Raw genomic sequence first — 25,611 nt, forward strand, 5'->3', positions numbered from 1 at the left:
ACAATACAAAAAGTAAAATAAAGTTTTCTACAATTTAAATTACTCAAACTTAGAAAATTAGGGTCATCAAAGTGAGTATCCAGGTTCAACCTATAAGGAACATAGATATCACCCATGAAAAAAGGCAGCACATTCAAAACTTAAGTGAGCAGATAGAATTTTACAGAGGTCAGCTCACTGAGGTAAGTAATCCCAATACTAAATTCTTCTCCCTTTGAAGAGACAGACAGTATTGTCTTCACAATAGACGGGGAGCGGAATGGTGGGAGGATGGGAGGATAGGGACCAGGGTCCCAGTGCTTACCCGCCCCAGATAAACTGAGAAACTCATCTCTGGGGAGCCCCCTTCTCTCTACCGCTCGTCCTAGTGGCCCTTGGTGGCAAAGAACAGAAGTTGAAAAGGAATTGGGAGAATCTGGAGCAGCAGAAAAGGTGAATTCCGGCCTTACCCTGGCAGCTGTGGATGAGTAGAGGTCCTCAAAGAGGGCTCACAAGCGGAGCTGCAGTCTATCCCAGAGGCCAGTCTTGCCGGCCAGTGCCCCAAGCCCTCCCTTGTCCTCTATTCACAGCCTCTTGCCCGCCAGGTCCTCGTCATCGCCAGGGTCGCCACCGATCAGGTTGGGGGTCGTGAAGACGTCCAGAGCCTCTTGTGCGTTGGGATGCTGCAAGTGGGCCATCCAGCAGCAGGGCAGCTCCTCCTGGACCAGTGGCCGGCCCACGTCAGTGGGGCACAGGAGCTTGCTGGCGCATTGGTAATTGAGCACACAGGCAGAGTCCTGGAGGCCGGTCAAATAAGAACTGCCGCCTGCAGGGTGGTCATGGGAACTGCAGTTGCTCGCGCCGCCCTCCGAGCAGCCACCGGGACCCGGGACAAAGGAGGCGGTGGAGATCACGGTGGTGAAGGAGTGGAGGGGGCCAGGGCTGCAGCTGTCACCCGCCGCGGTCAGGCAGGCGCCCTGGGGCTCCGAGGCGGCGAGAAGAGCCGGGCGCGTTCCTGGCAGTCTTGAGGGTGCTGCGGTAGGTTTCGTGTCGGGTGCCCCCGACATTGAGGATCACCTTCTCCTCCTTCTCGATCTTGCCCGTCTATCTCTGTGGCTCAGACATGACTTAAGACCAAGAGAAAAGGCTCTGCTTTAGTTTCCGAAGGGACCAGGTTCTCCGGGCAGCTGGACCGAGTCTTGGCGGCCAGCTGAGTCTCCCTTCTCCTTTCTCGACAAGCTACTTGTTGGCGTTTTCCGGGTTCAGGTAGTTGAACCGCCTCTCTGGGCTGGGAGTCGGGGAGACAGCCCCTGCTGCCCGCCGGCCGCGCTCCCCGCCTTCATTCTGTGATCTGTGGGTTAGTCCAGCATCAACCTCTGCGCTGTCACCATCGCGCGGGGTTGGGCAGATCATGGAGCGCTGGGCGGGTCCAGCGGGCCTGCCGGACCCGCCGGGAGCCAACAGATGGGCTGGCGGAGACTGGAGTGAAGGCTAGCCTCGGTCAGGAGAGCGCCACCCACTCTAAGGTGCAGGCGCGCAGCTTGGATTTTGATCGCGATTTGCATTTTAAATATGTCTAACGCTTTGTTTGCTGTTTTTCTTTCGTTTAGTTTAGCATGTATAACTGTTATGCACTTTAATTCAAACTTTTGAAAATGTTTTCAATACAAGAAAAACAACCACCTCCATCGTTAACTACTGATTTCTTCATGTCCCTTATCATCAGGACCTACAGCTATTTCTATTTTTAAAATAATCATTTAAGAACTATATAAAAATCTTCAAAAAATTGTTTAATTTTATTACTTCACCAAAATTAAATCCATGCCATTTTAAGAGAATTCCATTAATTTATGTTGTCATTGAGTTACCAATGAATCTCACAGAATATATTAGAATTAATTTTTTCAAGTTTATAGCTAACATGTTTACAAGTCATATATAATCGTCTATCTTGGGAATAATTATTAGCAACGGGTATTCAAAGGAAATTATTTCCTGCTACAATGAATGCTTAGTGCCACAGGTGGTGTTCATCAAGTGGAATGGTTTGCCGAGGGTGGAAGGCAGAGCCAAGAATGCTCAAGCTTGACTTGTAGAATCATTGTTTATGAAAGTTTCAAACATAAATGAGTATTTATAATTATGGCCCACAGTGTTTTTCAAGCAAAACCAAATGTGCATGTACCCTCTTTTTTAACATCTAAGAGTGAAAGAATATGAAGCATACATCTGCCTTTGGGAAGATAGATGAGTAAATATAAAATATTCTTAAAAAGATAACATTGGACATTTCACATTGATTTGGGAGGGTTTTTTTGCATGAAATTAACATAATTATTAGAAAATTGCATGAATTAATTGTACCCAGATATATGTTCCTAAACATTTCATAGTGTTATAAATAACAGTATTATTTTGACTTCATTGTTTTTGCTGTTTATCACATTACTAGAGTGAAATTTATGATATATCATCAGTATATTGCTTAAATGTGCTCTGTGGTGCAAAGCATAGGACTTGACTGTTTTGCCAGTTTTCTTGATCCCATTAAAATACCTGAATTGCATCCTTATAAATTTACTTCATAGGAAATAGCAGAGAAAATAAGATTTTAAATAACATAAAATTATTTGGAGATGATTACTTCCAATGCTCCTTAATCAATTTTTTTCATGTAATTTCATGATTATAAATTCTTGAGAGAAAATGTTTTAGACAAAAATCTGCTAATTTAAGCAAAATTATCAATGCTAACATATAACCCTTATGACTGGTGATAGTTTTATGTTGGTTATAAATTTGAATTAGTGAAATAGGAAAGTACAAATATTCTAAAAGAACTGAAAAATAAATTGTTATGTTGGCAGATAGATGAACTAGCAAGAAACTAAAAAGCCCAAGTGGGATAAATACTTGATTTTCATTTACTTCTGCCATCATAACCAAAAATGCCAAAAAAATGTAAAAGTAATTAAATTTTTTTACAGATCTAAGATAATTTGGGACTAGTTTCCAAAGATAAACCAATATCATTGTGAAATGAAACTATTTCAAAATAAGATGTAAAATAATAAAAGATAAAGTGAGCTTATTACCTGGAAAAAAAAAAAAAACTCAGAAGAAAAAGTACAAATTTAAATGGAGGGTACAAAATGATTTAATTCTCAGAACATAAGTGAATTGCCATTTGTTAAGCTTGATTCATGTTGAGTCATTTATATGGCTCAAATTCATGTTTAAAAAATGAGAGTACAATCTTACCATTCCATTAATTTGCTTAAAAATGATGATTTAGGATTGATTTGAAGTAAAATTGATATCACTAAAACAAAATTCGCCAAGATTTTCCTATTATAAATAAAGAACCAGCCTTAATGGAGATAATTTCTCATAGGGTCATCAATTAACTTTCTCCAAAATGCTTACAGTACTCTCACTGTTAAAATTAGATTTAGTCAACATTATTGAAGGAATTTAAATTAGAAAAGAGTGAAAACTTCCAAAAAGCTGTTTCTATATTAGCAGTGGAACTTACAACAACCCTAGAGTCTAATGGCAATGCTTTCATACCCTAAATTACAAAAGAATGTTTAGCATGACAATTTGAGATTAAAAAATATATATATACTGATTATCTGAGTCAAGTTAGGAAAGAAAGCTTTCTGGGTGTTAAGAGAATTTAATGCTGAGGAATGATAATTGATGTAGTAGGTTGAAAAACTGTAAAGTAATTGAGAGGCCAGTAGTAGGTTGCTTCTTGGAGAGACAAATGGACAATGGAGTGTTAAGAGAAGCTCATATGCCAGGTCACCTGTAGAAGCTGGAATCATGATAGGTCTTTGTGTCAAGAATTATAACTACATAACTTAACCACCTAATGCTAAAGATGTAACCAAAGGCACAGAGAAATCCATGAACTCCTCCCTTCCCATACACATTCAACCTCCTACCCTGGCCTGCAATTGACCAGTCTCAGCTGGAAGTCAACTGACATGGGAGGGGCCAATTCATTCTGAGAAACAGACAAGACACAGGTTCAGCAGAAGTATGGACAATTGATTGTTTGAAAATAAACCTGCAGAGAGAATTTCACTTATTTGGGTCCCAAAAGAGAATTTTCCAACAATTTAGAATTCATATTTAGATATTATATATACCCAAATCGTTGAAGCCACATGACATATTGAGAAACCAAATAAGCTATAAATCCAAAGGATATTTATTGCTTCAAGTTCTAATTTACAATTGCTTTTTTATGTTAAATATTCTATAAAAATTATATAACTTCATTTGACTTTTGGGTCACCATATCCCCTGAAAAGCTGAGATTTTGAGCACATTTATTAAATGCAAAATGTAATCATGGAGTCTGTAAAAATAAAGACAATTATTAGGGCAAAATCTCATTAGGAAAGAAAGTGATAAGACATAGAACTCTCTTTACTACAGGGGCAGCTACTACATATAATCTATTTCCAATAGATTAAGCACATCAAAATCAAAAAAACGTGAAAACATAAAACCCATCCTTCTTATGTTTTGCTTCTACTCATATTTACATGGAACAGCACTAGTTTTCTTTGTTTTAATAACTTATTATCAGATTAAGGACCGTTAAATGTATCTTTAGTCTGTGGGCTCTTCTTTCTTTCCTTTTTTCTGATATATATATATGTATATATCAGAATATATATATATATGTTTGTTTTTTTTTTTTTTTTTTTTTGAGGTGCTGGGAATTGAACCAGGTTTTGTAGAACACTGAGGTACAACCTCAACCTTTTTAAATTTTAATTTGGAGAGACAGTGTGTCACAAAGTTACTAAAACTGGCCTGGAATTTATAATCCTCCTTCCTGAGACTCCTGAGTAGCTGGAAGTACAGATGTGCACCACCAGGTCCTGTCGAGGGTTCTATGCTGTATATGGCAGGATAATGATGGAAATGGAATTTCAGAGTAATATGTCAAATAAAGTGACAAATAAGAATGTCTTAAGGCATGTGTGGGAAGCAGACTCATGGGGTCAGAATAGGACAGACTTCAAAAGGATTAGAAAGCAGATAGAACAGAAAGCCAACTGTGTAGTCAAGAGCCCAATGACCAACATTGAATTTTACTCAATAGGATGAGTAAATTACTGTCATTGACTAAAGTTGGCTACAATTCTGATAATGATGAACAAGTAAATTAAGTTCCATTAATTATGAGAGTGTGCTGTGCTTTGCAATAATGCACACATTGCATTATTAAGGATGCAAAAAGTTATCTTACCACAGAGACAGATGAGAATAAATTTTCTGGAAATTTTGATGAATGTTTTAGAAGAACTTCTGAAGTCAAGAAAGATGACAAGAGAAAACTGATTTTACCAATAATGTATTAAATCAAGCCACTTTAATGGAATTTGTAATAATTATAACCTAGTAGGTACTGAAATAAAATCATACAAGGCTACAACTTATCAACAGAATTATTCAGTAATTAGAAACTCACTCTGCCTTATCACAATTCCACAACCACATGGGAAAACCCAACCTAGACAGGGAAAAAGGATGTAACTTTTTAAATGCTATATCAGAAGTAAATATCTAAAGAATGATTGCCAGGAATCCAACCCTATTTTGATAGGGATTCTCAGAAAATTTTGAAAAAGTTACTCAAGGGAGTCTGCTCACCTTATGTTAATCCAATACAGCTCAATTAATAAAATTACTTCCTGAGTTTTATAACCAACACCATTTAGAAGAATTACATTAATTCATATTATATTGAACTTTTTCTCTAATCTATAATGTTTAAATGAAACATATCTATCATATCTCAAATATTTGAATAACAATAAGCAAGCTTATTTATATGTAAATGTTAGAGTTTTAAGCAAATTGTACTGAGGGACAAATAACTGCCTCTCAAAAATACGCATCTCGGCAGACACACGCACACTCGCGCGTGTACATCCTCCCGCCAGCCTGCCTGCCCGCTGGCGGGCGCCCGGAGCATGCTCAGACTGGAGTGAGAGAGAGAGCCATGCTGCTGACGCCTCCGAGGGAGGGGCCCTGGACATGTGCTGCAGTGAGAGGCTGCCGGGTGAGTCTCCCCAGCATCCAGGTGTTCCCAGGGCTCCCAGCAGGGAGAGTTCCCCACCCCCGACACTGGGGCTGGAGTAAAGTCTGTTTAGCTGTGATCTAACTCCAGAGGCACAGCACAGCTGCTGCAGGGTCTTCATTTAAATGGGGAGTTTCCTCATCCCTGTTGTCTTCCTGACTGCTATCATTTGGAGATGCTCTAGGCAGGCAGGAAGAGAGGGCAGCTATGCGTCTGCTGAGAGGTAGAGAGAAAGGTGAAGGGCTGGGGAACCGAGGGTTGAGAGGGACATGTCTGCTGACCAGTGATGTGTTGGGCAAACTTCAAGAGATAAGAGTAAGAAAAACAACCCGCATGTGACCTGAGCCGAGAGTGGGGCTGGCCACGTGGAGAACGGCCTGGCAGCCCTGCTGGGAAGCGGTGCTGGCAGTGTGGACCCGTGCTGCTGGAGTCCAGCTGACCACATTGGTGGGAGCCTGGCTGTCTGACCCCCAGCCATTGCAGTCACCTGGACATGTTGCCCAGGCACTACTGCCCACAGGGTGGCAGCATGCCCTACCAGTTGGAGACCACATACACAGGTCGTGATGGACAGTCTTGGAAAGAATACAGGGAGGGGGCAAGGAAAGGATCTTTAAGTGCATTTTTCCTCCTTTTTATAAATTTTTTTCCTTGTAACAAATGTCCATTGTAGCAACATTAGAAAATAAAGACAAGTGGAAAGAAAGAAAAGAAAATCATCATAATCCTATAACAAAGCATACATTTTTATATCTTTCTTCCCAAAATTTTGGTTAAATAAAAAAAAATTTAAATAACCTTTTGAAAAAAAATACCCATCTCTTGTCTTGATTTGGGGTGAATTACTCAAGAGTGCTTCCCTGCATAATCTGTTCAACAGAGAATGTGATCCAATCCATTGGATTTTTTCTTACAACAATTAAGGTAGATATCAGCATGAGAAAAAGGATAATACCATTCAGAAATACCAAATTCAATAATATGTTCCACTTAGTGAAGGTAGATTTCACAAATAAAAATTCAATAACTGAAACTTTAACTTTTCCACAATTATCCCCTACTTGAATCTGTGTTTTGGATATGTGGGAATCAAAACCAGGGCCACATACAAGCCCTCTACCACTGAGCTATATCTCCAGCCCCATCTAGACCTTATGCTTAGACATGATAAGATTTTTTGGAAGGGTTAGCATGTGCATATCAGACAGAACATTTGACTTTTGGTTTCGTAGGACTGGTTTATTTCACTTGCATGATATCCTCCAGTTCCATTCATTTACTGGAAAAGTCAAAAGTTCATTCTACTTTATGGCTGAGTAATATTCTTCCATTCATCTGAAAGGGAGGGGGAGGGGAATATAAAGGAGAGTAGAATTAATGAGACATATCTTTCCTATCTTTGTATTTGAATACAGGACCAGGGTAATGCTACATCATGGACAACCACAAAAATAGGATCCTAATTTAGAATAAGTTATACTCAGTGCATGTATAAAATGCCAAAAATATACTCTACTGTCCTGTGTATCTAAAAAGAACAAATAAAACAGATTTTTTGGAAGGGTAATATTTCTAAAATTTATAGAGATGCATTATGACCAGGGTAAGGATGCTTGGTGATCAGAGTACCAAAACAAGAGGTTATCTTTATGACCTAAGAACAGGTCAATCCAACAAAAGAATCAAGCAGCAGAACTAGAATCAATGCTAATGCAATGTTGATGCTTATGGGTTGCTCTTTGTTCAACCTAATAGACTTCTGAACATTTCTCTGTATTTAAACTTCATGTGAGTGCTTTTATTTTGGGAATCTCTTGACTCTGCAACCACAAAACATTACTTTTTGATTGGAGCTGTGTGTATTGTGCTTCTTGGTTGATTTGGGCTTGATGAATCCCTCAGTGAACTTTTTTGAGGAATTCCCCTTATTTGGAGGCATTTGTGGCTACATTGCCATGAAGCATCTCTTAAATTTTAATCTGGTTTTACATACAGGTAGAGGAGTTATCTTGGGTGCTGAACTGACTATTGGAATTATTTAGATTTCATTGGGCCTCTTTCTCACTCTATTAATTTTCAAATATGATTTTCATTTTATATAAACAAATATTTATTTTCCTTTTAATATATAAAAAGAAATCATCAAACCTAAGTTAATAAATAAGAGGTAATTTATTAGAATATTTCTAGGATATAAAACAAAGGAGAAGAGCTATTTAAAATACACTGATGTATGTGTTAATCAACTTTGCATCACTGTGACCACAGTAACAGACAAGGGCAACTTAGAGGAGGAAAAGTTGACTTGGGGCTTATGGTTTCAGAGGCTTAGTCCATGGTTGGTCAACTGCATTGTTCTGAATTCAAGATGAGGAAGCACATCATGGTGGAAGAACATGGTGGAGGAGCACTGCTTCATTCATGGTGGTCAGGAAATAGAGAAAAGGGAAGGAGCCACAGGGAAGATGAAGTCTTCCAGGATATGCCCCCCTGTGACCCATTTCCTTCCAGCAGACTCCATTGGCCTATCATTACCACCCACTTAGTCCATTCAAACTAGGATGGACTGATTACATTACAATTCTCAATTCAATACCTCTGAATATTCCTGCATTAACACAGGAGCTTTGGAGGGATACTTCATATTCAAACAATAAGAACACAGAACTCAGAATTCTGAGTCTTTAATGCACTTCAGTCTCTGTGCCTTTCAAAATAAACTAACAGTGCAGAGATTCTGAATTCCCAGCATGGATCAAGTGTACCTCTACATTTCTCTGCTGCGGAAAGGGTAACAGAGAGGAAGCAGATGCCAAGCAATTATCCTTTTATTTTGATTACTCATCCTCAGAGAAATGACTTGAAATATTTATAGGAACTTGAAGTCTTATCCAAAATTATCCAAGTTATCCCCCCAATTCTCTAGCTATCACTGAAAATACAGACAATGGTTGGGAAGGGAAAGACTGGATGGCTAGACAATATGGGAACATAGAAAATAATGACACTTGCTCTCTAATTTCTACTCAAACCTCATTACTGCAAGCTTGTGTCTTTCAGCTACAATACTACTTAAAGGTTCTGAGAATCATTTGTTTCTTTTTTCCTTGCGAAAGTTCCAGTTTCCACAGTGAGACCTAATACATAGCAGGCACTTGGTAAAGACTTGTAAAACAATAAAAATAAATAAAAAGTTTATTAAAACTTAATTTCAATCTTATATACTTGTGGTATACAGCATATTTTGATGCATGTATATACAGTATGATATTAAATAAGCCTTTATTCTTGAAATTTCTATTTATTGATTGGTAGATGAGTAGATTCTGCATCACAAAAGCCATTTGTAATCAGAACTAATTTGAAGTATCTATTTTCAGGTATCTTTATATGCTTACTTTGGAGTTGACATTTTTAGTGATAAGAATATAATGATAAATTACCAAAAGAATTCATACATTTATACTCACATGCTTATGTGTATTTGTAAATAATCAAATTTTAAGTAAATAATATACTGAATGATTTTTGCTGAAAAATGACAAGAAATTCAAGCATTTAATACAAAATCCATGGTATTTTTGATTCTTGATACCACACAATTATCTCAATATTAATATTATGGTTCCTTGTTGAGCATTCATAAAGAATACTACCAAGGAAAGGTTTTGAAAATCAAGGGAATCAAGTAAAATTTGTTTGTTTTGCATGCTAGTACTCTGAACACATCATATAAATATCATTTGAATGCTAATTCAGTTTATTCTTTGTTCTATAGTCATCATTTGAAATGAGACGTTGTAATGTTTAATTTGAATTGCCAAATTGATTGAATTAAGAGATGGCAAAGATTAAGAGAATTCTGGATGTGTGAATAAGGGTATGTCTAGAAATGATTGGCGTGTGGGGTAGTGAACTAAATTGGAGAATCCTGCCCCCCAAGAATGGGCAGCACCACTGTTAGTTTGGGAACTTGGATGGAACAAAAGTCAGAAGAACAAGGAAGTAACAACAGTTGCAAGCTCAATTCTTGAACAGGTTCTTGTTTGCTCCTGGCATTGCCTTGAGAATGTCAGAGTCTCACTTCTTCACTCTTCCAAAGTGGACTTTCCCAGTAATTCTGCAAGTAGTTTCCAAAAACCTTTGATCTCAGATTGGGATAGCATCATTGATCCCTCTTATTTTTGAGGCATCAGTATCTTGGACTACACAACTACTGTTTCCTGCAGCTCTCTAGCCTTTAGATGGCCATTCTGGACTACCCAACTTCTGATTTTTTAAAGATAATCAAATAAATCCCCTTTTTATAATCATACTTCTTGTTAAGAATCCTAATACAGAAATAATATAATATTAAATTTCTGTAATAGTGCAGTTATATTAATATTAACTTAATGAGCAGCCACAATTCAGGAGAGTAAAGTCATAATAATTTTTGAAATATAGTCTTATAACCTTTTTCAGGGAAGATCACAAGCAAATTATTATCATTCAAATAAAATTACCTTAAATATTATATTTTCTGATCTTATGGAAATTATTCTAAATGTAAGACACATTTTGATTGGTCATGACAAACATTAATTAACCTTAGCTCTATGTCCCACAACCTAGGTATATAATCCTTAGTGATAAAGCATGCTGCCTCTATGGCCAGTAATGTTTTTTATTCATCCCATAGCTACTTGGCACTCCCTTGGCCAGGATGAATGTGTCTGTGATGAATGCTGGCTGTTTTGATAGAGAATGCAAAATCAAGACTTCAGAATCTATCAACTCCTAAGAGATGGGAGGTTTGTCAGTAGAAACAATTAAAGAAGCAATAATTAAAAGTTGCTCTTTCTTTCTGGTCTATGCACAGCTTTCATATTTGCCAGCATGGCCACTCTGTGTACTCCAGATCTTATAATACCTCTTATAATGTTCAAATCTTCTTGCAGAATCTTGATATCTTCTGGTCAAGTTAGAAATTCACTATGATCTAGTAGCTATTTAAATTCTGCACTTCAAAGAGAGTAGATATTATGCCACAGAAAATAAGGGCTTCCTCCAGAACATTGGAGTCTATACTGTGACTCCCTCACAGAAACATGCTATACAGTCAGAAAACATCCTTACCTAGCACCTTCTAATTTGCCTGATGGCTCAGATTTCAGGGGAGCTGTACTGCAGCATATGCCTGCTGCCAAGACCTCTCTTACTGTGCAATCCAAACCTTGATGCTTCCAAGTAATTTGTTAAATGAGCCAGAGCATTATTCCAAAGTGTCCTTTATGCTCCTCTAAAATCTGAAGAGGTAGCAAAGAAGTCCTAGGTCAACAAAGAAAATGCAATGTCATCTGGTCACATAGAAGGACTAGTTTAGTTAATTTTAAAACATTGTAACTTCATTTCCTATAACTCATTAAATAGGCCTTATGGAAAAAAGAACTGTAAAAATAATATTAAGATATTTAGAATAAGCATATTTTTGGTGGTGGCCTTGGTATTATTCAATATTGACAGTACAACTTTGGTTGATAAAACAAATATGCAGTTATGTTGTTAAGATTGAAGATTTTTCATAAAAGAAGATACACATGCAGTCTTATAAAAATTAATAACTTGCAAAGTCAGAATTTTAAAAATAAAGCAAAAAGTAAATATTAGGCATTACACACGGATTTCATATCAACCCTGAATTTACAATTTAGTTTCAGAAATTAAGGTAATCCACCTAACACAGGATTTATCGTGAGGTCTGGCACATTTTATTTGGCATTTTCTATATTGTCATGACTGGCACAACGTTTACTCAGTTTCCTGAACCAGGCAGTAAGGAGATTGGGAAAAACAGACAAACAGATACAAAAATAGAAAAAGAGGGACTCAGTGGTTCAGCCTGACTCTCGTGGAGGAAGACTGACCACACTAGGCTCAGCAGCTTCATTATATAGGTTTAAACATCAAAAGAATTTATTATGAGAAAGCTTCTTCAAGATCAATAAAATTGAAGTTGCGGGTAAAACAGCTCCATTAGGGTTTATCAGCAAGTGTCCACACTCTATCTCCAGGCAGCTGGCATTTGAACTCCTGACAATGAACTAATAAATTTCGTGACTTGCACAGAATTCTTTTTAACAGGGTGTCACCATCAACTGGTCAGTTTTCCACCAGTGGCTTCCCATGGAGAAATTCCCAAGAGAGGAGTCACCTCTGTCTCAGGGCAGTTTAAAGCAAGGATTCATTCATCACTCCGGACACTACATGGAATTTAAAAAATTGTATTAAGTATATTTTGATTAAATTCAAATGTATCTTCCTAAAAGGAAATTGTTGTTTTGACAAAGTGATGGAGATTTACGTTCCAGGCAACTTAAAATCATGATTATGGAATTTCTGATTTTACATTATACTCTTAATCTTTTTGACAAATTTTAATTAGCATAATAATAAAGTGCATTCTTTACCAATTCCATTGGGCACTGCATTACATTTCAAATTCTAATAATTACTGCCATTAATTTTTATTTGGTTTGTATATTTGGACAAAAGATACTCATTTTTGTTGTTTATAACATATTCTCTATATTTCAGTCACTCAATAATTTCCTATTTGTTATCTTCACTTTAAATGAAGCTTCAATTTATAAGATTGTTATTTTAGTTTATATAATTTGAAATTTAATTTTAGAACTGACAAATTGAAATATGATATCGATGTGAACTAGCATCCTAATTTATGGTCAATTACTCATGTCACAAAGCAAAGCTTCCAAGTTTTGTTTTGTTTTCTTCTAATTGATGTGTAATACAACCTGACTCATAACAACTTTTTTCAGATTTCTTTTTAAACAGAGCTGTATCTACTGCCTTTGTAATAGGGACTATGATATAAGAATAAGACAAAGGTTCTATGTGTGCAGTTTAATGAGTGACTAATAGGATAAAGAAATAATATGCATTTTGATAATTTTTCAAGTAAAAAAATCTGGTGGAATATTGCATCAGTAATGTGGCAAAACAGAAAATGTCAGCTCTATACATTAGCTCTATATGTTAAATAACAAGAGAAGAATATCCATGCCATTATAATAAGTGCTCTTCCTTACTGATATTCCAAGAAACACTAAAATTTTAACCCATATTACTTAATGCAGGTAACCAACTTCTAACCCTCACCATATATATTTTTTCTCATATAGAGAATTATAGCCAGTTTTTGATAATTTTATTTTTTTATTAAGTCATCTAATGTTCCTAATGACTTCCTGTTGCTATCATTTACTTCTACAAGTTTTCCATAAGTGTTTGGAAGACAGATGGGAGACACCTGAAGTCTGAAATATTGGTCCCGGATTTATTATTCATAAAGAATTAACATTTATTACAAGTTATTTTGCAGATATTCAATTTCTCATAATGATCAATTTTGTTTGCTGCTCAAGAGTTTCAAATATTTAAATTAAATTTAAAATGTCATAACAATAAAAACTTAAGTTTAAAATATAAGCAGTATTAAATATAATGTACTTAGCGAATAATTAAAAATCAATCTAGCCTGGCACAGTGGTACACACCTGTAATCCCAGCAGCTCAGGAGGCCTAGGCAGGAGGATCACAGATTCAAAGCTAGCCTCTGCAAAAGCAAGGTGCTAGGTAACTCAGTGAGACCCTGTCTCTAAATAAAATACAAAATAGGGCTGGGGATGTGGCTCAGTGGTCAAGTGCCCCTGAGTTCAATCCCCAGTACCCATCCATCCCCCCAAAAAACAAAAACAAAAACAAAAACAAAAAAAACCAAAAAAGTCAATCTAATATTTGTGGTCATTTGACTCATTCCATAAATCAAAAGTCACCTTGATAGCTTCACAGAAAATTTTCTTTGTACACTTAAAAATGTAGTTGAAGGACAATTTTTGATAGTATAAGGAGTTGGACAGAACAATTATAAAAACATGTTAATAAAGTTATGAAGTTTTGACTAATATATGGTACAGAGTCTACTGAACCAAATATCTTAAAATATTCAACCCAAATTATGAAAAAATAAACATGTGTGTTCAATGGAATATTTGAATATTTATTCAGAATTAATAAAGAAGGAAATCTGCCATTTGTAAAATGTGGATGACCCTGGAAGACATTATGTTAATTGAAATAAGCCAGGCACAAAAGGAATAATATCACATGATCTCACTCATATGTGCAGTGTAAAAATGTGGATTTCATAGAAGTAGAATGGTGATTACCAGTGTCTGAGTGGTAGTGGGTGTTGGGGAGGACTGGAGAGATATCCATCAAAGTATACAAAATTTTAGTAGAAGAAATAAGTTCAAATCATGTACACATTCTGTTAAAATTTGAAAATAGGAAAGACCAGTTGAAATACTCCATTTACTTCAGCAATGATTTATTATTACAAAGCCACTATATACTTCCTTGAACTCTATCTAATAAGTAGGTTATCAAGACATTTATATAAAAATATTACAAAACAAAATCAAAGCATAATTACCTTAAAAGTGTACCAAAATGTTATAGTAGACTGATAAATTTATCTACTTAAGAAAAATCTAATTATATTTCACAAAGAAAATGTGATTTAGATAAAACTGCCTCAAATTTCTAAATGCATACATGTAATAAGAAGAAATTCTGGAAAAGGAGAATGACTAAATGATCAGAGATGGGAATATCTAACGATTTTCCATTAATTAATGGCAATGGGATGAGTATATAGATTAGGGATAGTACATCCTGGAAGGAGATTAAAGTCAAATTCTTCAAAATATTTAATGTCAATGGGCAGATAAAATTTCATACAAGCAGTGGGGATCTGTTTTGATTTTAGAGACTGAAAGCTGAATAAACTAACATGTTCCAAAGCAAAGAAAAATAAGTGTGTGATGAATAGTAGGCAGTGAAATTTAGAATATTTCCAAATTTAAGTGATCAATCATCATAAAAAGGTAATGCTGACTGCTCACTAAATGCCAAATATTGTTTTTGTACATAGATAAATTTTGAACAGTATTATTAGTATTCACAGCTCAGTAATACTCTCATTTTACAGTTAAGAAAGCAGATAAAGTAGCTGGGTGTAGTGGTGCACACTTATAATCCCAGTGGCTTATGCTGAGGCAGGAGGACAGCAGGTTCAAAGCCAGGCTCAGAAACTTAGTGAAACCCTGTCCGAAAAAAAGGGGGGCTGAGGATATGTCTCAGTAGTTACGTGCCCCGAGGTTCAATCCCTGTATCCCCTAAAAAAAGAAATTAAATAATGTGATTTGTCTAAAAGAATTCATTTAGTGAAAATGGACTTGGATTTGGTTCCAGTTGATAATACATACCATTTTGGCAGGGATTGTGGCTCAGTGGTAGAGTGCTTGCCTAGCATATGTGAGGCACTGGGTTTGATCCTTAGCACCACATAAAAATAAATAAATAAATAAAATAAAGTTTTTGTGTCCATCTACAACTAGATAAAAAAGAGATTACATGTGATTAAAACAATGACTGCCCAATATATTGGATTCATTTTTAAATTTACAAGTTTACAAGCTAGAATAACTAAAGTCATGATTGGAATTCATGGTTAATAGACTGAAAAGCCAAAGATAACAAAGATCTCTCTCCATTGTTCAGCAGTGAACAATGAAGGTAGATACTACTGTCCTTTCCTCCCCCTTGTTTTGTTGTTGCTGTTGCTCATATTCTGTAAGACAGCATAAATTCTAAAAGATAATTTTGGATGAATACATCATTAACTATTCATGTATAAAAACACTAATATTTATGCAAATGTGTGTGTGTGCGTAATGTACATGAGTGTGTATAATATTTTTTTAGGTCATAAATCACATGTGACTTCAATCTCCAAAATCTTTTCCATGCTCATCTTTACTTCAACTGAAATTTTACCCCATCAGGGATTTTTCAAAATTAACTTTTACTGGCACAGTATATTTATATTTAGTAGTGAGATTCATTATGCCATATTCATACATGCACATAATTTAATCTCTTTCTGATCAGAGATTTTTGACAAGAGAAGTGACCATAATATTTACACTCTAACTTCCTTTTAGCTGAGTTCCTGTTTTTATGGGATGCAGGAATTCCTATTAATCATTATATGTGAGCAAAATTGGTGTTAAATCTCTTGCACTTATCCTTCTCTGTCCTCATTCATTAAATCACCTCTCTATACTTTATTGTAAATGCTAATTTTACTCTACCCCTATTTTCTAAACTGGAATGAAACCAATAATAGCAAGATGCCAGTCACAAGTTAATATTTATTCTATCCTTGTCTCACTGCCAGCTATGAAAGTTCTATACTTAAATGTCCCTTAAAAAATTGTCATGCCATGCATGGTGTGGTATAACCATAATCCCAATGATTTAGAAGACTGAGGCAGAAGATCAAAATTTCAAGGCCAGCCTAGGCAATTTAGCAAAACCCTGTCTCAGAATAAAAAATATAGGGACTCGAGCAGCCGCTGGGGCTCCGGGCGGCTGCCTGGGGAGGAGCTGCGTGGCGAGCTGTTTGGACCCAGAACAACCGCTTCTGAACACCGGGGGGTTGCCTGGAGGAAGAGGAGGAGCGCGGTGGGACACTTGGTCTAGGAGTGACTGCATCAGAGCCACGGGCGGTTGCCAGAGGAGGAGCTGCGTGGTGAGCTGTTTGAACTCAGAGTGGGCGCTCCTGAGCGCCGGGGGACTGTCCGGAGGAAGAGGAGGAGCGCGGCGTGTTGCTTGACCTGGGAGTGACTGCATCAGAGCCACGGGCGGTTGCCGGAGGAGGAGCTGCGTGACGAGCTGTTTGAACTCGGAGCAGCTGCTCCAGAACACTGGTGGCCTGCCTGGAGGAGGAGAGCAGTGGGACGCTTAGTCTGGGAGTGACTGCATCAGAACCACAGGCGGCTGCCAGAGGAGGAGGCGAGTGGTGAGCTGATTGGACTAAAAGCGACTGCTCCTGAACACCGGTGGCCTGCCTGGAGGAGAGCATGGTGAGTCACCTGGTCTCGGAGCCACCGCTCCTGAACACCCGGGGGGCTACCCCAAGGAGGAGGAGGAGGAACAGGGTGGGTCACTTGTGGTTGGCGGGAGGAGGAGACCCGAAGTGAGTTGTTTGGATTCCTAGTGACTGCGTCGGAAACCGGGCGGCTGTCCGGAGGAGGAGGTGTGTGGCGGGTCTCTGTGTCTCGGAGCTATTGTATGGGGCTCCAGGTGGTGGCTCAGGGGAGGGGCTGCATAGCCAGGCGATTGGTGCAGAGCAGGGACCCAGGAGCTAGGTGGCTTCTTGCTGGAAGAGCCGCACAGAGACACGCCTAGGGGCGGAGCGATGTTTCCAGGGCGGCAGGCAGATTCTCTGGGAGAGGCAGCCTAAGGAGACTCGCCTGCGAAGGGTGAGGCTCCCAGGCCCAGGACGTAGGTCCGGGCCCCTGGGATCGTTGCAGAGGAAGACAGCCCAGCCCAGGTGGTAGTTGTAGATTGAGGGGAACCTCTAGGAGGGCAACTGACCAGCGAGACGTCCCCACCGAGTGACTCTTCCCGGGCGGAGGAGGTTTTCCCACAGGGACGGTAAAGCCAGAGACATAGGCACAAACAGGCCTTGCCTCAGCCCACAGTCTACTTCCCCATTGGATGACCATTGGTCAACAAGTGGAGGCACCTCTGCCCACTAGCAGGGAATATACGCCACCTGAGGGTTACCACACCTAGAGAGGCAGCTTCTTCGTGGAGCTCTGCATTATCAACCTCCTCCAAGACTTCAGGCTACTGAAGGATAAGAGGGGATATACTAGCAATCTTCAGGGACATTATAAGTTGATAGAGGAAATCTGCAATATCTTAATGACCCACTGATTCCTGAACAATATGAGAAAACAATGGAAGAAAATGCCCCAAACAAATCTAGATGTTACATCAATAAAATCCAACGACAGCATGGAAGAAGAAATGACAGAAAGGGAGTTCAGAATGTACATAATTAAAATGATTAGGGAAGCAAACGATGAGATGAAAGAGCAAATGCAGGCATTGAACGATCGCACCAATCGACAGTTAACAGAGCAAATTCAGGAAGCAAAAGATCATTTCAATAAAGAGTTAGAGATATTGAAAAAAAACCAAACAGAAATCCTTGAAATGAAGGAAACAATAAACCAAATTAAGAACTCCATAGAAAGCATAACCAATAGGATAGAACAGCTGGAAGACAGAACTTCAGATATTGAAGACAAAATATTTAACCTCGAAAACAAAGTTGAACAAACAGAGAAGATGGTGAGAAATCATGAACAGAATCTGCAAGAACTATGGGATATCATGAAAAGGCCAAATTTGAGAATTATTGGGATTGAGGAAGGCTTAGAGAAACAAACCAAAGGAATGAACAATCTATTTGAAGAAATAATATCAGAAAATTTCCCAAATCTGAAGAATGAAATGGAAAATCAAGTCCAAGAGGCTTATAGGACTCCAAATACACAAAATTACAACAGACCCACACCAAGGCACATTATTATGAAAATACCTAACATACAAAATAAAGACAGAATTTTAAAGGCTGTGAGAGAAAAGAACCAAATTACATTCAGGGGGAAGCCAATACAGATATCAGCAGATTTTTCAATCCAGACCCTAAAAGCTAGAAGGGCCTGGAACAACATTTTTCAAGCTCTGAAAGAAAATGGATGCCAACCAAGAATCTTATACCCAGCAAAACTTACCTTCAAATTTGACGATGAAATAAGATCATTCCATGATAAACAAAAGCTAAAAGAATTTACAAAAAGAAAGCCAGCATTACAGAACATTCTCAGCAAAATATTTCATGAGGAAGAGATAAAAAACAAAGAAGCAAATCAGCAAAGGGAGGAATTATCCTAAAGGAACTGTCAAATAAAGGAGGAACCAAGATGTGTCAAAAATTTTAAATATGAACCAAATGACTGGGAATACAAATCATATCTCAATAATAACCCTGAATGTTAATGGCCTGAATTCATCAATCAAAAGACATAGACTGGCAGATTGGATTAAAAAGAAAGATCCAACAATATGTTGCCTGCAAGAGACTCACCTCACAGAAAGAGATACCCATAGACTAAAGGTGAAAGGATGGGGAAAAACATACCACACACATGGGCTCAGCAAAAAAGCTGGAGTATCCATCCTCATTTCAGATAATGTGGACTTCAAGCCAATGTTAGTTAGAAGGGATAAAGAAGGACATTTCATACTGCTTAAGGGAAGCATAAATCAGCAAGATATAACAATCATAAACATCTATGCCCCAAACAGTGGCTCATCCATGTATGTTAAACAAATCCTTCTCAATTTTAGAAACCAAATAGACCATAACACAATAATACTAGGTGATTTTAACACGCCTCTTTCACCACTGGACAGATCTTCCAAACAAAAATTGAACAAAGAAACCATAGATCTCAATAACACAATCAATAATTTAGACTTAACAGACATTTATAGAATATACCATCCAACCAAGAGCGAATACACTTTCTTCTCAGCAGCACATGGATCCTTCTCTAAAATAGACCATATATTATGCCACAAAGCTAATGTCAGCAAATACAAGAAGATAGAGACACTACCTTGTATTCTATCAGATCATAATGGATTGAAGTTACAAATTAATGAAAGAGTAAAAAACAGAAACTACTCCAACACCTGGAGATTAACAATATGCTACTATATGATGAATGGATAACAGAAGATATTAGGAAGGAAATTTAAAAATTCTTAGAGGTAAACGAGAACAAAGAAACATCATATCAAAATCTCTGGGACACTATGAAAGCGGTACTTAGAGGAAGATTTATTTCATGGAGCGCATTTAATAAAAGAAGTAAAACTCAAAAAATAAATGACCTAACACTACAGCTCAAAGCCCTAGAAAAAGAAGAACAGACCAACACCAAAAGTAGTAGAAGACAGGAAATAGTTAAACTCAGAGCTGAAATCAACGAAATTGAAACGAAAGAAACAATACAAAAAATTGACAAAATAAATAGTTGGTTCTTCGAAAAAATAAAATTGATAAACCTTTAGCCACACTAACAAAGAGAAGATGAGAGAAAACCCAAATCACTAAAATTCGGAATGAACAAGGAAATATCATAACAGACACGACCGAAATACAAAACATAATTAGAAGCTATTTTGAAAATCTATACTCCAACAAAATAGAAAATTTCGAAGACATCAACAGGTTTCTAGAGACATATGAATTGCCTAAACTGAACGAGGAGGACATACACAATTTAAATAGACCAATTTCAAGTAATGAAATAGAAGAAGTCATCAAAAGCCTTCCAACAAAGAAAAGTCCAGGACCAGATGGGTTCTCAGCCGAGTTCTACAAAACTTTTAAAGAAGAACTCATTCCAATACTTCTCAAAGTATTCCAGAAAATAGAAGAGGAGGGAACTCTCCCAAACTCATTCTATGAAGCCAATATTACCCTGATTCCTAAACCAGACAGAGACACATCGAGGAAAGAAAATTTCAGACCAATATCCTTAATGAACATCGACGCAAAAATTCTAAACAAAATTTTAGCAAATTGCATACAAAAACATATTAAAAAGATAGTGCACCATGATCAAGTGGGTTTCATCCCAGGGATGCAAGGTTGGTTCAACATCAGAAAATCAATAAATGTCATTCACCATATCAATAGACTTAAAGTCAAGAATCACATGATTATTTTGATAGATGCAGAAAAAGCATTTGATAAAATACAGCACCCCTTCATGCTCAAAACACTAGAAAAAATAGGGATAGTGGGAACATTCCTTAAGATTGTAAAGGCCATCTACGCTAAACCCATTGCTAATATCATTCTAAATGGTGAAAAACTGAAAGCATTCCCTCTAAAAACTGGAACAAGGCAGGGATGCCCTCTTTCACCACTTCTATTCAATATCATCCTTGAAACTCTAGCCAGAGCAATTAGACAGACCAAAGAAATTAAAGGGATACGAATAGGAAAAGAAGAACTCAAACTATCCCTATTTGCTGATGATATGATGGTATACTTAGAGGAACCAGGAAATTCCACCAGAAAACTTTTAGATCTCATAAGTGAATTCAGTAAAGTAGCGGGATATAAGATCAATGCACATAAATCTAAGGCATTTTTATATATAAGCGATAAATCTTCAGAAAGAGAAATTAGGAAAACTACCCCATTCACAATAGCATCGAAAAAAATAAAGTATTTGGGAATCAATCTCACAAAAGAGGTGAAAGACCTCTACAATGAGAACTACAGAACACTAAAGAAAGAAATTAAAGAAAACCTTAGAAGATGGAAAGATCTCCAATGTTCTTGGATAGGCAGAATTAATATTGTCAAAATGGCCATACTACCAAAAGTGCTATACAGATTCAATGCAATTCCAATGAAAATCCCAATGATGTACCTTACAGAAATAGAGCAAGCAATTATGAAATTCATCTGGAAGAATAAAAAACCCAGAATAGCTAAAGCAATCCTTGGCAGAAAGAGTGAAGCAGGGGGTATCGCAATACCAGATCTTCAACTCTACTACAAAGCAATAGTAACAAAAACGGCATGGTATTGGTACCAAAATAGAAAGGTGGATCAATGATACAGAATAGAGGACATGGACACAAACCCAAATAAATACAATTTTCTCATACTAGACAAAGGTTCCAAAAATATGCAATGGAGAAAAGATAGCCTCTTCAACAAATGGTGCTGGGAGAATTGGAAATCCATATGCAACAGAATGAAACTAAACCCATATCTCTCACCATGCACGAAACTAAACTCAAAATGGATTAAGGATCTCAGAATCAGACCAGAGACCTTGCACCTTATAGAAGAAAAAGTAGGTCCAGAGCTTCAACATGTCGGCTTAGGACCAGACTTCCTCAACAGGACTCCCATAGCACAAGAAATAAAAGCAAGAATCAATAACTGGGATAGATTCAAACTAGAAAGCTTTCTCTCAGCAAAGGAAACTATCAGCAATGCAAAGAAAGATCCTACAGAGTGGGAGAAAATCTTTGCCAATCATACTTCAGATAGAGCGCTAATCTCCAGAATCTATAAAGAACTCAAAAAACTCTACACCAAGAATGTAAATAATCCAATTGACAAATGGGCTAAGGAAATGAATAGACACTTCACAGAAGAAGATACACAAGCAATCAACAAACATATGGAAAAATGTTCAACATCTCTAGTAATAAGAGAAATGCAAATCAAAACCACCCTAAGATTCCATCTCACCCCAATTAGAATGGCAATTATCAAGAATACAAGCAACAACAGGTGTTGGCGAGGATGTGGGGAGAAAGGTACACTCTTACATTGCTGGTGGGGCTGCAAATTAGTGCAGCCACTCTGGAAAGCAGTGTGGAGATTCCTTAGAAAACTTGGAATGGAAACACCATTTGACCCAGCTATCCCACTCCTTGGCCTATACCCAAAGGACTTAAAATCAGCATATTACAGAGATACAGCCACATTAATGTTCATAGCTGCTCAGTTCACAATAACCAGATTGTGGAACCAACCTAGATGTCCTTCAATTGATGAATGGATAAAGAAAATGTGGTATATATATACAATGGAATATTACTCAGCCATAAAGAACGATAAAATTATGGCATTTGCAGGCAAATGGATGAAACTGGAGAATATCATGCTAAGTGAGATAAGCCAATCTCAAAAAACCAAAGGAAGAATGATATCGCTAATAAGTGGATGATGACACATAATGGGGGTGGGAAGGGTTAGTGTTGGGGTTGGAGTTGGGTTTAGGGAGGGGGGCAGGAATGGAGGAAGGAAGGACTGTATAGATGGAGGGGAAGGGTGGGAGGGGAGGGGGGAAGGGAAAAAATGGCAGAATGAATCAAACAACATTACCCTATGTAAATTTATGATTACACAAATGGTATGCCTTTACGCCATGTACAGACAGAGAAACAACATGTATCCCATTTGTTTACAATAAAAAAAAAAAAAGAATAAAAAATATAAAGGAGTGCGCATATATCTTAGTGGTAGAGTGCTCCTGAATTCACAACCCCAGTACCACTCACACACCCAAAAACAAAACAAAACAAACAAAAAAAAAAAAAAAAAAAAAAAAAAGAGTGAGAGAGAAGAAAGAGAAATGAAGAAAACTTGCCACTTGGCTGCAAACAGTACATAAACCATACAGTCTTCAAGTACTATTTTGGAGATCTGCACACAACATCTGAGTAAAGTCTATTCTCTTACCAGTTTTCTCATAGCCAAAAATTGAATACTACAAAAGCGCTAGGGCACAGCCATTTCTGCCCAACATGGGACTCCTCTGGGTTGCCTATCCTGTGGAGATCCTGTTAGTTGGCTGAGCTGGTGCCAGATCCATGTGGTATACGAGGTGGTGCTGCTCAAATCATCACCCTCTTCATTACTCCTCTGAGGCCTTTTACTCTCCTCAGTCTGTTGGTATCTGCTTATTCAAGAAGGGATACTGGCATAAGGAGTAAAACCTTTACCCAAGTATATCCCAGATTTGTTAAAAAAAAAAAAAAAGGAAAATCTTTGAATAAATTATTTAATGTATTTATAAGAGCACTAGCTCCCCTTAATCTCTTTGATTCCTTTGGTTGCACATTCTGGCTTCAAACAGCACATCTGATAGAAGAACAATCCAACATCAAAGAGATTATATCCAGGTGGCAACCACATTATTTTTGTAGTAGATTTTTGTAAGGCTGGAGCCTCTTGGTTGAAGGATTCATTTTACATCAGAAGCAATTCTTTGCAGATAACATGTCTATGTATGACATGCTGTTGAAGACTGATAGAGGAAGGGCAGCAAAAGCAAAGTCATATGCATCATTGCGTTAGTCACATTGACAAGGCTCTGGGCCTGCCAAGCCACCCAGCCAGCCAGTTGGTTCCTGATAAGAAGCAGCAGCAGAGCCGTGGAGCTGCAAAGTGGCATCCCTAGTGGGTGGGAGGGCCCGGAAGGGTCCTGCCAAGTGGAGCCTGCCATACAGGCAAGGTGCAGCGAGCCAGTCCCAAGATCAGCCAAGGTTATGCTGATTCCTCACCCTGTGGCAGCCCAGGAGTCCAGCCACAGAAGCACACTCCAAGGACCTCAACCTCCCACTTCCTGACCTGCTTGAGAAAATCGAAGTGGGACAAATTTGAATGAAAGTTGGGACTTAAAAATTGGCCTATAGTTTTAGTACATTTCGAAGTCTAATTAGCATATATTTAAACCAATAGCAACTAGAGGTTTCCAAACCCTAATTAGCATAAGTACGAACCAAAAGCAGGGAACCATGTGCTATGCAAACCCCTAGGCTAGCACAGTCCTGGGTCCCCACTTGTGGTGCAAGAATTCTGTCCCTGTTCTTCAATATATCCTACTGATATCTTCACTCATCCTCTTCCGTGGATTTCATTCTTCTGATTCAGGAGACAGGAACACAGAAATAAGGAGAAACTGAAGATGAGCTGCTGGGTTCTGCTACAACACTGGAGGGCATGGGCCTGCCATTAAGAACTGCAATACTTCTCCGATACAGATACCTGAAGCTTGTGCGGACTCCACCTATCCATGGAAGATATGAATCCATTTTTATCCCAAAACTCCAATTTTAACATGCTTGGTGGCTAGAATCTTTAAGGTGTGTGAAATATTGGAATTCCTGGATGGTTTCTGTGGTAGTTTAATTGGATATTCAGGTGGTATTGCACAGGTCAGATATGAACAAGAGAAATACATGGCGACTGGGTTGATGAAAGTACACATTTCTTCCTCATATCCAAGAGGAGACAGAGAAAGTCACCCAGTTTCAGTGACTTAATGGTCTTCATGTTTATTTAGTGAATGCAGAGAAAGTGAATCACAAAACTGATCTTGAACTTCCAATTCATCTTATTTTAATTCTGACTTATTTTTCTAATTCGCCAAGTGCCCAGGAATACAATTAATGTTTGATCATGAATTGTGTTGATTATGGCCTCAGAACATTTTCTTTTCAGCAGTGTGAATGAGGCCGACAATTCAAACTGGTAATCTTGCAGTTCAGGTTTTGCTGCCTTACCATGTGCATCCCTCCATAAAGAAAAATGTGAATTTTTCATGTTTGCACAATTACAAATTTCACACTGTTTAAGAAAGGATTGAAGGTTGAACATTATTATGGCCCCACATGTGTACATTTTATTTTAATTTGGAACTTGCTTGGCATTAATATCTCATAAATACTGTACATTGTAAAATTCCCTAAAGTTTTCACAAGGGTGAGTTCTGAAAACAGAGTATATAGGAACAAATCACAGATTTACTTACATATTGACCAGGGCATGTTGCTAAGTTTTTCTCCAATATAATTTCCTCAACTTTAGAATGTGTACATGAATGATGCTTATCTTACAGAGGTGAGGTATTATGCAATAAAATATATAAAATGTAATAGTGGCCATAGAAATGGTATTGTTTACAAACAAGCATATACCTGGGGGTGTT

The 25,611-nt window shown here is 37.7% G+C and overlaps 1 protein-coding gene and 1 pseudogene across 6 annotated transcripts in view; one reads left to right on the plus strand and one right to left on the minus strand.

The window, feature by feature from the left end:
- LOC124984851 (potassium voltage-gated channel subfamily C member 2-like) overlaps positions 1-1,442 on the minus strand; it is a 29,158-nt gene extending 27,716 nt beyond the window's left edge. For all 6 annotated transcript variants that reach the window (XM_047552940.1, XM_047552937.1, XM_047552941.1 and 3 more), the window contains exon 1: positions 450-1,442. In XM_047552940.1, the coding sequence (XP_047408896.1) occupies positions 564-1,046 (483 nt within the window). In that variant the 5' untranslated portion in view covers positions 1,047-1,442 and the 3' untranslated portion in view covers positions 450-563. The remainder of the gene's footprint in view (positions 1-449) is intronic.
- LOC124984850 (serine/arginine-rich splicing factor 3-like) overlaps positions 831-25,611 on the plus strand; it is a 43,112-nt pseudogene continuing 18,331 nt past the window's right edge.

This window comes from Sciurus carolinensis, chromosome 5, assembly GCF_902686445.1.
Source record: "Sciurus carolinensis chromosome 5, mSciCar1.2, whole genome shotgun sequence".
Taxonomy (NCBI): domain Eukaryota; kingdom Metazoa; phylum Chordata; class Mammalia; order Rodentia; family Sciuridae; genus Sciurus; species Sciurus carolinensis.